Source organism: Lathyrus oleraceus, chromosome 1, assembly GCF_024323335.1.
Source record: "Lathyrus oleraceus cultivar Zhongwan6 chromosome 1, CAAS_Psat_ZW6_1.0, whole genome shotgun sequence".
Lineage (NCBI taxonomy): Eukaryota > Viridiplantae > Streptophyta > Magnoliopsida > Fabales > Fabaceae > Lathyrus > Lathyrus oleraceus.
In genome coordinates, this window is record NC_066579.1 from 206262075 (window position 1) to 206277563 (window position 15489).

Here is a 15489-nt window from a genome sequence, read left to right on the forward strand (position 1 = left end):
CACTCTGATAATCTCATTCTGTACCTTTTCTGACTTAAGCGTTGGAGCACCTTGCAGGTACACCCCCCTCTCATTTCATTCTCCGGCCCATTCACCAAGACCTTGGAAGGCCCTCCTGATCAGGTGAGATCAGTGGCGCCGTCTGTGGGAACCAGCTATCCCCATCTTCATCAAACGAGGATCAAAAGCTCATTTATTTCTGTCCTTCCAACATGGCCGGAGAACAACATAGCGATCACAGCCGTCCCCTCGTCAACTACAACAGGGACGACGGCCCACCATCCCATGAAGCGGACGTTCGGGACGGTCATCCATCCACCCCGTCTCCAGAGCCCCAAAACAACGGAGATGCCTCTCACGCCCACAATTTAGGGGCAGAGACATTTCATCCCATTCCCGTCCCCGTTGAAGGAGACGCCGTAATGATTGCCATGGTGAATGCCCTCAATCAGGCCGGTTCTATGCTCCACCAGCAGCACGAACGAATCATGGCCCTCGAAGCCGAACGACAAGAGGCCCGGCCCCAGCCGGTGAGTAGGATACAACAACGTTCGGAGCCAACGAAGAAGCGAGGACGTCGCTCTCCCGAACCCCACGCCAGCAGGGCACGCGCCCATCGTGACGGTGGTCGAGCGAGAACATCACCAAGGCGCGGGCACAGCCCCGACAACAACGAACTGTCTCCCTTAAGGAGCGACGAGGAAGATTTGCATTGCCCCCTATCTCGGGCAATAATGGAAGCCCCGCTCCCCAAAGGCATGGAGAAACCGCCAAACCTAGCTGTGTACGACGGGACTACAGATCCCGACGATCACGTCGACAACGTCAACGCGATGCTCGACTACCGCAATGATATAACCGGGCACCTCAAATGCCGACTGTTCTCAACGACCCTCAGGAAAGGGGCCATGGCCTGGTACAAAAGCTTGGCCCCTGAGTCCATTACGTCATGGAGAGTCATGAGGTCCATGTTCACCCGGCACTTTACAGCTTCCCGTCGTCACCCCAAGACTGAGGCGACCCTTGAAGCCATAGTGCAGAAGAAGAATGAAACACTGCGCTCATACATCGAGCGATTCAACCAGGAAGCTGTCGAGGTAGATACCACCGAGCACATGAAGAAGTATCTCCTCGAGAGAGGTCTCTTACCCGGCAGTGAACTTAGCAGAACCGTAGGGATCGAGCCTCCCCGCACCTTAAACGAGCTCCTGCATAAAGCCCAGGCCTACATCAGATACGAGGAAAAGCAGGTGGCACACAATGCCCGCAGCGGACGTAACGCTGGGGAGACCGAGCACTCAAAACGCGAGGACACGAGCATTTCCCGTCGCAACGGAGACAAACGAAGAGAAGAAAGACCTCGCGAGGTCCGGGAAGGAAGAGGCCCCGCGGGCAGATATAGCGAGTACACCTTACTGACAGCTCCTCGAGAGCGTATCCTCGCAGAATGTATCAACTCTGAATTTAAGCAGGGCAGGGTCAGGTTCCCAAAACCGTCTGCGCCAAAGCCCCACACCGACAAATCAAAGTACTGCCGGTTCCACAGAAGTCACGGGCACGTGACCGAAGACTGCGTCCACCTGAAAGATGCGATTGAAATTTTAATCCAAGAAGGGCACCTGAAGCAGTACACGAGGAAGAACGAAGCTCCCAGACACGACGAGCCAGAGAAGAAGAGACCCCGGGAAAACACACCCCCCGACAACTCTCCCTATCAAGTGGCCCTCTGCGTGTCACGACCGGAAGATTTCTTCCTCCCCGAACCATTGCCCGAGGGCAAGATCACTGCACTCAGCCCCTGGGAAGACTTCCCTACCACACTGGTGATATCAGGAGGAGGAACTAACGGGGAATCCGCGGCCCTCTCCGTCAAACGTAAGTTCGACGAACTCCTACTGACTGCCCCTGAGCAGAAAGCGACATTGACAAAATACCGGGGAAAATCCAACCCAATATCCTTCTTCCTGGAGGAACTCCCGGGCGGATCCCCGAACTCGGCCATCCCACTATTGATAAGAGCAAAGATGGCCCGATTCGACGTACGGCGCATCCTGGTCGACGAAGGCAGCTCAGTGGATATCATGTACGTCCACCTCTTCAAGACTCTGAAGCTAGACAAGACCAACTTAGCCCCCTACGTCGGATCAGATCTCCAAGGATTCAACGGAGCAACAACCAGACCGTGGGGATATGTTGAGCTCCTCGTCACCTTCGGCGAACAAGAAACGGCCAGGGAAGTCAAAATACAATTCCTGGTCGTAGACTGTCCGTCTCTCTACAATTGCATCTTTGGACGCCCGACACTGGCCGAACTCACTGCGGTCCCATCCACCGTCCACCTGAAGATGAAATACTACACCAAATTGGGACGTGTGGTCACCATCCATGGTGACATCGAAGCAGCCCGACGATGCTACGACGCCGCAGTAAAAGGACAGGCCGTAGTCAGCACGAAGAGCAACTGCAACAACAAAAAACTCAAGACCGAGGATCTTGCCCGAGGAGTCAACGCCATCGACCTCGACTGTCGCATCGGGCTGGACGAGACCGAAGAGGGGAGGTTCCCCAAGGAACGCTCTCTCGAACACCCGGTCCGACCAATCCCCGACGGGGAGTTCGAACTCATTCCTCTTGGGGACGATCCGGAAAGGACGGTGAAGATAGGTCAGGGACTACCCGAGGAAACAAGAGAAGAGCTAGTAGCATGCCTCAAAGAGAACTCCGACCTCTTCGCGTGGAATGCCGCAGAAATGCCCGGGCTGGACCCCGAGATCGCGTGTCATAAGCTAGCTGTAGACCGGGCAGCCAAGCCCATAGCACAGCGTAGACGCAAGCAATCGCCCGAAAAGGCAGAGGCTGCCGAGCGAGCTGTAAAAGACCTCTTAGAGGCAAATTTTATTTCTGAAGCCCAGTACACAACCTGGCTCTCTAATGTAGTCCTCGTTAAGAAAAATAATGGAAAATGGCGTATGTGTGTTGATTATACTGATCTTAATAGGGCTTGCCCGAAAGATGCTTTCCCCCTCCCTAATATAGACTCGCTCGTTGACAACTCTGCAGGTTTTAAACTCTTGTCCTTCATGGACGCATATAGTGGATACAACCAGATCCCTATGTCGCCCGCAGACAAGAAACACACAGCGTTCATGACCCCAACGGGCAATTACTATTACAACGTGATGCCGTTCGGGCTCAAGAACGCTGGCGCTACATACCAACGCATGATGAACAAAGTCTTCAAGGACGAAATAGGGGACATGCTCGAAGTATACATGGACGACATGATCGTCAAATCACACGAGGAGATAACCCATGCTCGACACCTTACGAAGGTATTCGAGCAGGCGAGACAGTGTAAAATGAGGTTCAACCCCGAGAAATGCACGTTCGGAGTCCGGGCAGGCAAGTTCCTCGGTTTCTATCTCACCGAAAGAGGGATCGAGGCCAACCCCGACAAATGCCGGGCATTCTCGGAGTTTCCGACCCCGAAAACCAAAAAATCGATCCAGTCACTCAATGGAGTGCTCGCCTCACTCTCCCGTTTCATCGCCAAGTCCGCCCAGCACGCATTGCCATTCTTCAGACTCCTTCGCAAAGAGGCTACCTTCGACTGGACCGATGAATGCGAGCAAGCGCTACTCCATCTAAAGAAGGTTCTGTCCCAACCCCCGGTCTTATCACGGCCATCAGAAAAGGAAACCCTATACTTATACCTATCCGTGGCGACCGAGGCCGTCAGCGCCGTCCTAATAAGAGAAACCGACGAAGGACAAAAGCCCATCTATTTTACGAGTAAAGCACTCCAAGGTCCCGAGCTCCGATATCAGCAAATCGAAAAGGTCGCCCTGGCCCTCATCAACACAGCGAGGAGACTACGATATTACTTCCTCGCACACACGATAAAGGTGAGGACCGACCAGCCAATCAAACAGCTGCTCGGGCGCCCGGATATGGCCGGGAGGATGCTCAAGTGGTCACTAGAACTCTCCGAATTCGACATACAATACGAAAGTAGGAAAGCCTTGAAAGCTCAGGCGCTGGCCGACTTCGTCGCGGAGATGACCCACTGCCCGACTCCAGCAGAAAGCGTCCACAAATGGACGATCTTCGTCGATGGCGCCTCTAGCACATCAGGCAGCGGGGCCGGGATCATCCTCGAAAATGAAGAAGGGATCCTGATAGAGGTATCGTTAGCGCTAGCGTTCCCAACATCAAACAACCAAGCCGAATACGAAGCCTTCCTCGCAGGCCTGAGGTTAGCCGAGGACCTGGGAGCAAAAGAGGTAAAAATATCCACCGACTCCCAGCTCGTGGCCTCACAAGTGCGAGGAGAATACCAAACCAAGAACGACAACCTCCTCGGGTACTTGTCCCTCGTCAAAGAAAAACTTGATAAATTTGAAAAATGGGAAGTTCAACACATACCCCGCGAGCACAACACACGGGCAGACGTTCTCTCGAAACTAGCCAGCACGAGGAAAAAGGGTGGGAATAAATCAGTAATCCAAGAAATTCTCCCGCGGCCCAGCATCGACAAACTACCGCCTCCACTCGAGGTCAACGCTATTGGAGATGCCCACTGTTGGATGACACCCATCTACAATTACCTCACACGAGACGAACTCCCGGCTGACCCGAAAGAGGCGACCACTGTCAAACGACGCGCATGCTCGTACGTACTCCTCGAAGGCAAACTCTACCGGAGAGGATTCTCCATCCCACTACTCAAATGCGTCGAGGAAGAGAAAGTCCCCGACATCCTTGGAGAGATACACCGGGGAATTAACGCTCAACACCTCGGCGGACGATCGCTCGCACGAAAAGCCCTTCGAGCAGGCTACTACTGGCCGACCATGCAAAACGATTCGAAAGAGCACGTCAAAAGATGTGACAAATGCCAACGACATGCCGACATGCACCTCGCACCCCCGAACGACCTCAAATCATTGTCTTCCCCATGGCCCTTCGCGTGGTGGGGCATGGACATCCTCGGACCCTTCGTCACCGGATCATATCAGAATAAATACCTCATCGTCGGGGTGGATTACTTCACCAAATGGATCGAGGCGGAGGCACTGGCTAAAATAACCGCGCAGAACATTCTCCGGTTCTTCAAACGCAACATCCTCGCTCGGTTCGGTATACCCCAGGCACTTGTCACAGACAACGGGACACAATTCACGGACGGAGGATTCCAGGACTTCATCGCCAGCCTGGGCACCACACAGCATTTCACGTCTGTCGAGCATCCGCAGACGAACGGGCAGGCAGAGGCGGCCAACAGGGTAATCTTACGTGGCCTCAAACGCAGACTCGGCGAGGCAAAGAGGGCATGGGTCGAGGAGCTACATAGCGTCCTATGGGCCTACCGCACGACACCACATTCTACCACCGGGGAAACCCCGTTCCGACTAACTTACGGCACCGAGGCAGTCATCCCGGTGGAGATACGGACGCCAACGAGGAGGACAGAGGAGCCCCTAGACGAGGAAATGAACGATGAAACCCTTAGAGCCGAGCTCGACCTAGTCGAGGAGATACGTTCCGAAGCAGCTCTCCGGGAAACAATCCTCAAACAAAAGATAGCACTACGCCATGACGCGAAAGTCATAAAAAGAGAGTTCCAGGTCGGCACCCTGGTCCTCAGAAGAAACCAGAAAAACCCGAGAGAGGGCAAACTGGCGGCCAACTGGGAAGGCCCTTACCGCGTCCGCGACAAAACGAGCAACGGGGCCTATTACCTAGAAAACCTACAAGGAGAACAACTCGCTCGACCATGGAACGCAGAAAAACTTAGACAATATTACAGCTAAATACACCACGGAGAGACGTGGCAGGTACGACCACGCTCTTCGTCCCCAAAATCCCAGGGAGGAACCACGAGACCCGGGAACGATCCGGGGTCACATAACAAACACAACCCTCCCCGACGGTTGGGATCTTGACCAAGGCTCAACGTCGAAGTACCAAGACTGGCAGGGCACCCAGCTCGCGATGGGAGGACCCAAGCCTCGGGACCAGGGTTCGAACAACGGACCCGGGCTTCGATACCCACGGGCACAAAGCCCGACACTTCGTCGGTTCCCTAAACCGAGGAGATTAACAAAGTCGAGCAGAGTACGAATTCATACAAACAAGTATCAGACACAAACGAGCACAATGAATGATAACGAAAATATTCATACATTAAAAACGATAACAGTAGCCGAAGCCAAGTACGCCCGAAGGCCATATTACAACGCCCGAAGGCCAAAATACATAAGGCACGCAGGCCATGATAACTAGAATCAAAGAAAAACAGATAAACTAAGACTCCGCTCGGAGCACCTCTTCATCCTCTTCTTCTTCTTCTTCTTCTCCCCCCAGCTCCTCCTCCACTTCAAACGGGCAGACAATCTCACCATCCCGGACGCAGTAGTTATAGGCCGACCCTGCTGTCACCAACTCAGGGTTCAGAAGCCCGAGCTGCTCGACAGCATTGTCGAAACCCTCTTTGAAGCAGGCCACGAGATCTTGGTTGAGAGTCCGAATATGCCCTAGCAACTCACCGCGCGAACCAAGGGCGCGTTCCTCCTCGGTCTCATCTGCCAGGGGACGGACCTTTCCCTCGAGAAACGCAACCTGAGCCCGTAGGCCAGCGTTGTCCTCGGTCAGCTTCTGATGGTCGGCCACCTGCTCTTCCAAGCTCGCCGTCGCAGCCTTCAACTGGTCCCTCTCCTTCTCCACCTCCTCCAGCTTCCGGCTCAGCCCTTCCTGTAGCTGATGCTCTTCTTTGTAGTCCGACAGATCTTTAGATAATTTTTCCTTCTCCGCCCGGACCTGCAAAAGGGCACCCTCCAGCGAGGCAGTGGAGACCGAAGTGTCGGTCAAAACCATGGCCGTCTCCATCACCCGGATGACAGCAGCAATATCCCTGGCCAGATCTTTTCTCCGAGCAGCAGCATCCTGGTCCAGAATAGCCTTGGCCTCAGGCGCGGGCACAACAATCGACTCCTCGGCCTTGAAGAACGACCGTTCCACATAGCAGGGAGGTAGAAGATAGCTCCCCGGTCCGTTCGGACTTCCTGGAGACGACCTGGTAAGGGCCCCAGCCGGACGCTTCCGTTTATGGAGGGGAGAAGCCGCTGGCGACGGGCTGCTATCAGGAATGTTGATCGGGTGAAGCCGAGGAGGAGAGGAAGGAATCACGCTCGCCGCCTGCGAGGGACCGACCCCGGCATCGCCAGCAGTCTCCGAGACACGGGCCGCAGTTTTCTTCTTCTTCTTGGGCACCCGGTCAGGAGCGCCGACCTGATTCGCTAGCTTCAGCACCCGATCACGAGCATTGGGCATGGCACCTGCAAATAAATTACACACAAACATTAGCGACCGAAGTCATAAACAGAAATAAAAGGCTAAACAAAGTCTGCCTACTCAATAACGCCAGAGCTTCCTCCTCGGTATCACACTCGAGCAGAGCCTTCGTATTGATATAACGCGTCTCGGTGATTAGCTCCCCGGCCTCATCCAGGTAGGGCACGCCCTGTCGATTCGCCCAGAACGCCAAGCTGAAGCTCCGCACGTAATCGACCAGCTTCTTGTACGCGAGCCTATCCTCCTCGCCGAGCATCGCGTACTTGACCCGGTAATGCGCTGTGGAGAGATCGAAATGATCACGCTGCCACCTCAGCGGTATCTTCGACATCAGCGTCTCCTCCCCGTTGGGTTCCCGTTGATAGTAGTAGAGAGAGTGAAGGGCAGCCCGGGTAATCGGCATCACCACGTACCACCGGCTTTTGAAATGGCGAACAGAATCCTCGTACGTCTTGAACAGACGCACGGGCTGCTTGAAAGAAACCCAACTGTGGCGACCACGGGAACCGGACCTCTGGAGATGGAAAACGTGGAAGAAGAGAGCCCGGGTGCAACCTATGCCGAGGAACTGGCAAACTAACTCGAATGCCCGCATAAATGCGAGAGCATTAGGATGTAGTTGGGACGGCGCCAGCCGGAGCCACTTGAAGACCGACATCTGGAAGGAGCTGAAGGGCAGTCTAATCCCCGCCTCACGAAAAGCAAATTCATACATGGTGAACTGCTTCCCCGGGAAATGATGACAAATGCGGTCTTCTTCCTTGGGGGCGCAGCAATACCAGTTTGGTGGATCCTCCCGGCTTATGGCCTCGACCATAGCGTGAGCAGTGATGGCCTCGTCACAGAAGTCTGATTCCTCCTCCAAGGGCTCGTCCGCAACCCATGAGAAGTCGACCTGCCCGGAAGAGGAGGCATGTTCGGCACCATCTCGGACACTCCCATCCCCGACAGGGAGACGAGCGATTGTCGCGTCTTCGGTGGAGGACCCAGAATCTTCCTTCCTCGGTCGTAAGCGCCCGGTAGCACCTGAAACGCAGACAGAAAGAGTGAATTCGACGTCATATCAAATCCACCCTTCCACCGCAGGTCAAGTGAAAGGGCGTAGCGGCGACGGACACTAACCGCGCTCAACTCGGTGGCGCACGCATTCTATGGAGACCGGGCATAAACTTCATACAGCCTATGCAAGTATTGCCCAGCATATGAAGTTTGTGCCCGGTACAGTAGGATCCCAACCCTATTTTCTACCATCTAATATACACCTACAGTCCACTACACTGTTCCCAAGTTAAACCTAACCACATTTCTACAACATTATCATGCGTTTGACAGAAAACAACAAGGAAAAAGAATGGGTCACAGTGGAAAATCATACCTGACATAGTTAAGTTGAAAGGGTACGGTGGTGTCCGAACAGAAGACGGTGGTTCAGATAGGAGGACGGGCGGAGACGGCGGTCCAGACGGTTGAGCAAGCAAACGAGAGAGAAGGTGGAGATCTCCGGTGAACGTATGAGCGAGAAAAAGGTAGAAATGAAGTTACTCAACCCCTTTTTATAGGGCTTGGCACGTGGACCAACACGCTAGGTCATCATTGCCTAGCCTGCCTACGCCGTCTTTGCGCGCGAAACGAAGCGACGCCACTAATCGTGAGACACGTCTATCAAAGACAAGAAGCTGAAACGACCCGAGCACCTGTCCGTCTCCTCGACTCACCAAGACGCCTCCTCCCCGCGCCATACCCACGTTTACTACAAGGAAGGTGCAGATCAACCGATCACCTCCATCCCCGACATTCCCGGAGAAATGTCAGTCATGAATAGGTCTGTTACGACCTCACCTGTCTAACGATCAAGCTTCCCCATCGTCTCGGGGAACCCTTAGTTGAAACATAAGTCATCTCTCTGGCTCAGAGACTCGACTTGGGGGGCTCCTGTTCTGGACTGGGCCACGACACTTAGCACGGCACGGCCCAATGCTCGCCAAGCCCACGTCCAAACGACCGTATCCAAGCGACCACGAGGGCACGTCAGGTGAACGACCGTCCGCCCGGAGAATGTCTCCCCGGCCCCTTAAAGACGTGTCGGACAACGAGCGGGTCCTCCTCATATGATCTCCATCCACTCGTCGTCAACCCACACCGCGGGCACCTAAGTTGTGTCGGGCAGAGCCATAACGGCATCCCACTCACCACGTCACCCAACTCCCCTATATTGTCTCCTTAGGGATAGGGGCAGTTGGACCAGGGGGCAGACCTTGGTCTAGGTCTTAACGCTTCTTACGCGTCCCCTGGCAGCTCCTCCTTGGGCCTAGCTAATCCAGCCCATTAGGAGCCTTGGCCCAGCGCTGGGGGCTCAATATAAATACCCCTTTCATGGCAAAGGGGCAGGTATGCTAACTCACACTCTGATAATCTCATTCTGTACCTTTTCTGACTTAAGCGTTGGAGCACCTTGCAGGTACACCCCCCTCTCATTTCATTCTCCGGCCCATTCACCAAGACCTTGGAAGGCCCTCCTGATCAGGTGAGATCACTTCTTATTTTCGTAGGAGACAGATTTCACCTAACGACACATCACTCTCTCCATCCTCCTGCAGGCACCAGAGGTATCCGAGTCATCGGTGGTATCGGAGGCACCAGTGCCACCCCCGGATGGTGAGACTACTATGGGTGATAAGCCAGAACCACCTCAGACATTTGGAGGAGGCCCTGTAGAGTTGTCATTACTGCCTATGTACCCAGACCATACTGCCATACATATTTAGGACGGAGAGATAATATTAGTTGGATTCATTATTTTTAATTTACATTTATTCTTATATTACAAGTTTTTGACATTGACTTATTTTTCTGCATGAATGTGATCCGCTGAAGCTTATTAACCACAGGCAAAAGATTACTGACTTGCCTTAGTCAAATGAAGATTGGTTTCAGGTAGCTTTGTCCCTATCTGGGATGAAAGACTTGTGCATGATCGGTTATATTACGGTTAACCATTGGATGCTTAATGCATTCGTGGAGAGATGGCATAATGAGACCTAGTCATTTCATCTTCTGCTGGATGAGATGTTTATCAAACTCGATGATGTGTCGTGTTTGCTGCATCTTCCGATCAGGGAAAACTTCTAGATCATGGGAGGATTAGCAAAGAAGAGGCACTGGAGTTGATGGTAAACTATTTGAGAGTTGACCTAGAGGTTGCATTGACGATTGATGGAGAGAACCAGAGGGGCTCATGCTAGGTATTGTTGATTCCTTCGGATTGGCAGAGATTTTAGAAAACAAATAATGTAATCATCTCTGTTGTTTTAATATGTTGGGTTGAAGAAATTCAACATCTGGACCAACATGTCATGTACGATGTCACGACGTCAGGTCTGTGACATCGCACATGTGTAGGAAACTGAATTAATTAATTCAGTATATGTCATGGGATCAGCAAGGATATCTGGTGAATATCCTAACTCCCTTGTGAAGGCCTTGAAGACTAATTCAGAATATATATAGGCTCTAAATATGGAGATATATATGGAGAGAGATTAGGAACTTGAAGACCTTGTTTGTAGCAGAATTTTTCTGCTGAAGTTGTAACAGCAAAGAACAAGTCTGCTGCAATTTCTGAAGGCCCAAATCCAGTTGGGTGATTAGGTTATAAATAGCTGATTGTAACCTGGTTTTTGTAAGCCTCTCAGAATGAATTTTTAGGGGTGTGTGTAAGGTAAACCTCCCAATCTGTGGGAAGGTTACCATGTGTTTCTCAGTGGTAAACCTGAGAGTGTTTGTTACTCAAAGCCTGTAGGCAAGAGTAATTATGTTCTTGAATGAAGCTGTGAAGCAAGTTCAAGGTGTTTGCACATTACATTGTATTTGTAGTGATAGGAATGGAAACTGGAGGTTTCTATCTAGGAGTTCCTAGGTATAGATTGCATTGGGTAGGGATTAAGTGATGAGTTGTAAACGGGGGAGTTTAACTCTGAATTGATACTACTAATAGTGGATCTTCTTCCTGGCTTGGTAGCCCCCAGATGTAGGTCATGTTGGACTGAACTGGGTTAACAATTTCCTGTGTTTGTTTTCCTTCTGTATGATATAATCATGTCTGCCATAACTAAGCATGTATTCCAGTCTGTTCATCAAGATAATAGCAGACCTGATACATAGCCCTCTGTTGGAATGTCAATCAGAATGTTTTGACATTCATCAACAACAGCACATACTGTTTAATAAGCTGATGATTTCAGTTCAGTATGTAGTGAAGTCTGGAGTTCAAAAGCACAACAGACCTGGCCAAAAGATCATTGTGAAACTGTCAAACTGGATGTCTTGACAGTTCTTCCAGTAAGCTGATACTGAAGTAGAGACTGGTTGGTCTTTTACAGTACAGCAAATTTAGCACAGTCTGCTTTCAGAAACCAAGCAGACTTAGCATATGGTTCTGGACTTGGATGTCAAACGGAATGTTGTGACATTCACTCCTGACTGCATATGCTAAATTGTTGGATGGTTAGTTTTTCTGTTTCAGGATTTTTCTCAGGCTATTCTTCAGGAATCCACCAGCTGATCTAAAATCTAGGAAACTAACAACTAAGCTACGATTAATGAACCTGGCAAATAATCTATTTGTTAGCTCCTTAATAAGTGGAGATTAGTTTAACTTGTTACAACCTTTAATTTAGGAAATACAAGTACATGACCAACAAGCTGGAACAATGTACCAGATAATGTCCAAAACAGGATTGAGACATCTTGCTGATATCTGTGTAGGAAAACAACAGAAGTGAATGATAAGGTGCACATAACTAGGTTTCCCTCCATTCTAGGATGACATAGAAGGAGAGGTCGTGACACTGTGAAAAGGTGCACATTAGTACAGAGTGTAATAACTGTCTTGCTGTAATAGGTACAATGTTAGATCAGATGTCATAACTTGGAGTAGAACATCTGAATACTGACTGCACCAGAATTTCAATTGGTATCAGAGCAGGCATCCTGTTCTGTCTCTGGATGAGATCCATGGGTGATACTTTCTGGTAGCTGGCAAGGAGTTATGTTAGTACTGATGCTGGAACCTGTGTAAGGTTTTGTAATTCCCTGAATGGTCCCTTGAAGTAGGTGGATGGACTGTTCATGACAGGAATGGTGTGTACCTGTCTCTGGAGGTTGGCTATTGGCCTGTGTGTGGGACAGCTGTGCCAGTACTAAAACACATTCAAACCTGGTATGGTCTTGGAGGCCAATCTGGTGAAGTGTGTGTTCATAGGTTGAGTTGTATTATGATTTCCGCTGCATAATACATGGCAAAACTCAAACTCTGATGTAGTTTCCCCTCATGTGGATGAAAGGCTGCTGTGTTCAAGATCTCATCATAATCTACTGAAGATGTCAAAGATACTTGAGTCCCCTCAAGTCCACTCATCATGACATTCTCACTTCAGGATGGTAAGAGTCACTTAATCACTGATTCTCTTACTCTCTTGAGTAGTGTATATGAAGACCTTGAAGACCTTCAAGGAAGGTTTGTTCTAAGGAGGTGGAACCAATGTTCTATGTGATGTTAGAACATGTTGTTCAACAAGTATGCAGCTACTGGTTGAAGAACAGATGGTTTTAGGGTTCAAACAAAGGGATAATTCTGTTTGGAACCTACTCCTGACCTGGAAGAGGAGACATCTGTGTGTGCTAAGTTGACAAGAGCAGGGTCAACTGGGCGTGTGCTCAAGAAGGTCATCCCTAGAAGTTGAGCTGGTTGAGATGTGACATTGTGCAAACTCCTGCTGTTTGGCATACTCCTGCAGTTTGATCAGGATTGGATAGTTGTTCCCTGAAGTACTATGGTGTGTTGGAAGACAAGTCCCCTGGATGTTAGCAGTCAATAATGGGGTAACCTGAGTGCTGTATCTTCTATGAGGATTGGAACCATGAATCATGTTATTCAAACACCACGTGCAGAAGTGGCAGTTCTGTCAAGGAGTAAGAATATGAAGATTCAGAGGTTGGTTGAAGTAGTATGCCCTGGCAATGCATAACTACTATCGACTGGTTTTGTGTGTCTCACTAGTACTTATGGTCAGCTGGAGTCTGATTGGAGGAGTTAGTTGACACTGGTAGGGATAGTGTATGTCATGTTGAGACATATGTGTACAATGCATGGATATTGGTGTGGAGTATCCATGATTGCTAAGTTGAGGGGGAGTTTTGGTTAACCTCCTCAAGTCTGGTCAGCCTAGGGTCTGGTTGGCTGTTGACCTGTGTCACATGGGTTCTGGTGGTTGTGTGACACATTTGCAAGGAAGAATTCATCTCTCTCATTCCTAAGGGTGAATTTAATCTGAGAAGACTTTCAAAATTGTCTAGGTGCTTGCAAGCAGAAGATGTTGACACAAGAAGAGTATTTTCAAAGTATTCTTATGGTGAAAGTATCTGAAGGGATGATTGGGAAAGGATTTAAGATCAATGTTTACTTGTGCCAAGTGCAAGTGTTTAATTGATTATCCTTGGAGCTCAAGATAACTGATGTTCTCAAAGATGTTGGAACATCACTTCTTCAAGACCCTGTGCAGAATCACAGGAAGGACAGTACATTGGCTTATGATCTATCTCTTTGGTGGCAGCAAAAGCACATGATCTCTGAAAAGGTTTCCTGGCAAGAAACATGTTCAGCCTTGGTATGTATAAGAAGAAGAAGACATCATAGTCTTGATGGTGGTTACTTGGATCAGTTTATTTCTGATCTAGGTAAGGAAGTGCATTAGCTTATGCACACTGTGAAGTCAAGAACAAGTGACAGCAGTCTTGACATCATGGAAACAGCCTTGCCTTAGGATGTGGAATCCTTGGTAGAGCTGAAGGGTTAGTTTCTAACTGGTCCTTCTGAAGACTCATACATCAGAGTGTCTGATGTCTTTGGAGAAGAAGCAGGGATTCATCAAGGTGTAAGCTTGGATGACTTAACTGCAAACCTGCAGGATGGAGGTTGTTTACTCAAACTTGGTTCCACAATCAAGTCTATGAGAACATTGAACTCTTGTTCTGTGAAGGGAGGAAGCTCTTTCAAGTGGCAGAAGAAGGAGCTGAATTCAACAGCTGGATGTCAAAACACAATGTTGTGACATTTGGTTCAACATCAGATTCTTAGTTGGTGAAGTGGCACATCAACTTGAGATAGAAAGGTCTACAGGGTTGTAGATTGGATACTTCAAAAAGCTTGAAGTTCAAGTCTCACTTGGAAGGTCAGAATATCTTTGGGAGAAGTCTGATAAACTTGGGGAGGTCAAAAAGCAGCATTTGACCTTTTCATATGAGAATTCATGAAGGAGGTAATCAACCAGTGGCAGTTGGTCTATCTCAGAAGTGAGTTCGAAGAATCAAGGTAATCAACATAAGGCAGCTGATTATTCTTGAGGAAAGTCTGAGACAAATTACTTTTGAACTGAAAAGTATTAAGTTGAAGACAAAAGGAGGTGTCCTCTATCCATCTCTTGGAGCTTGTGGTAGAAGTTCTGAGCTATCTATGGAAGACTGTCTCTGGTAGTGGGATGAGAGTGTATATATCCCAATGTATGTCTGGGTTCCTCTAGCCCAAGCTGAGGACTCAGTAATAGCTGAAGTCTATCAGATAGTGCTCCTTGTGATGCTGTGAAGGAAGTCCCAGCTGATGTTAAAACATCTTGTGAAGTGATCTTCTGTTCTGGTTAGAAGAGAAATTGACACAGAGTGTGGATGTGTTCAGCCAAGAGGGTTGGACAGAGGGTGCGCTCTTGAAGACATGAAGATGCGTCTTATGTTTTCCTTTCATCAAGTGGTCTGGAATCTCTTTGAATCAGGAAGTAGGTGAAGGTCCAACCTTGGGATGTTGGATATGATCATGACAGGGGGAGTTGTGCCTTTGTGCTGCAAGCAATCACCAAGCTTGTGGTCTATGTGCTCTCAGATGACTAGGTAGTTATCAGGATGCTGTGATGTATGTCAAGGCTGAGTGAGCAGAAGAATGTCTGACCGGATGTCATGACATTGCCCTGGACATTGCTGTTAATTCCTTCTGAATTATAAAGTCATTAGGAATTATAAGGGTGATGTGGCTAAGTCTGATAAACCAGAATAAGCCTGTTGGCTACAGCTGTGTGGTACAGGGGGAGT

General features: G+C 49.7%; 1 protein-coding gene across 1 annotated transcript; it reads left to right on the forward strand.

Annotated features, from left to right (window-relative positions):
• Nucleotides 1–212: 212 nt before the first annotated feature.
• On the forward strand, nt 213–5813 carry LOC127100051 (uncharacterized). Its single transcript, XM_051037419.1, has 2 exons — nt 213–4063; nt 5312–5813. The coding sequence occupies exons 1-2, from the start codon at nt 213–215 to the stop codon at nt 5811–5813; spliced, it is 4353 nt and encodes a 1450-aa protein (XP_050893376.1).
• The last annotated feature ends 9676 nt before the right edge of the window (nt 5814–15489 follow it).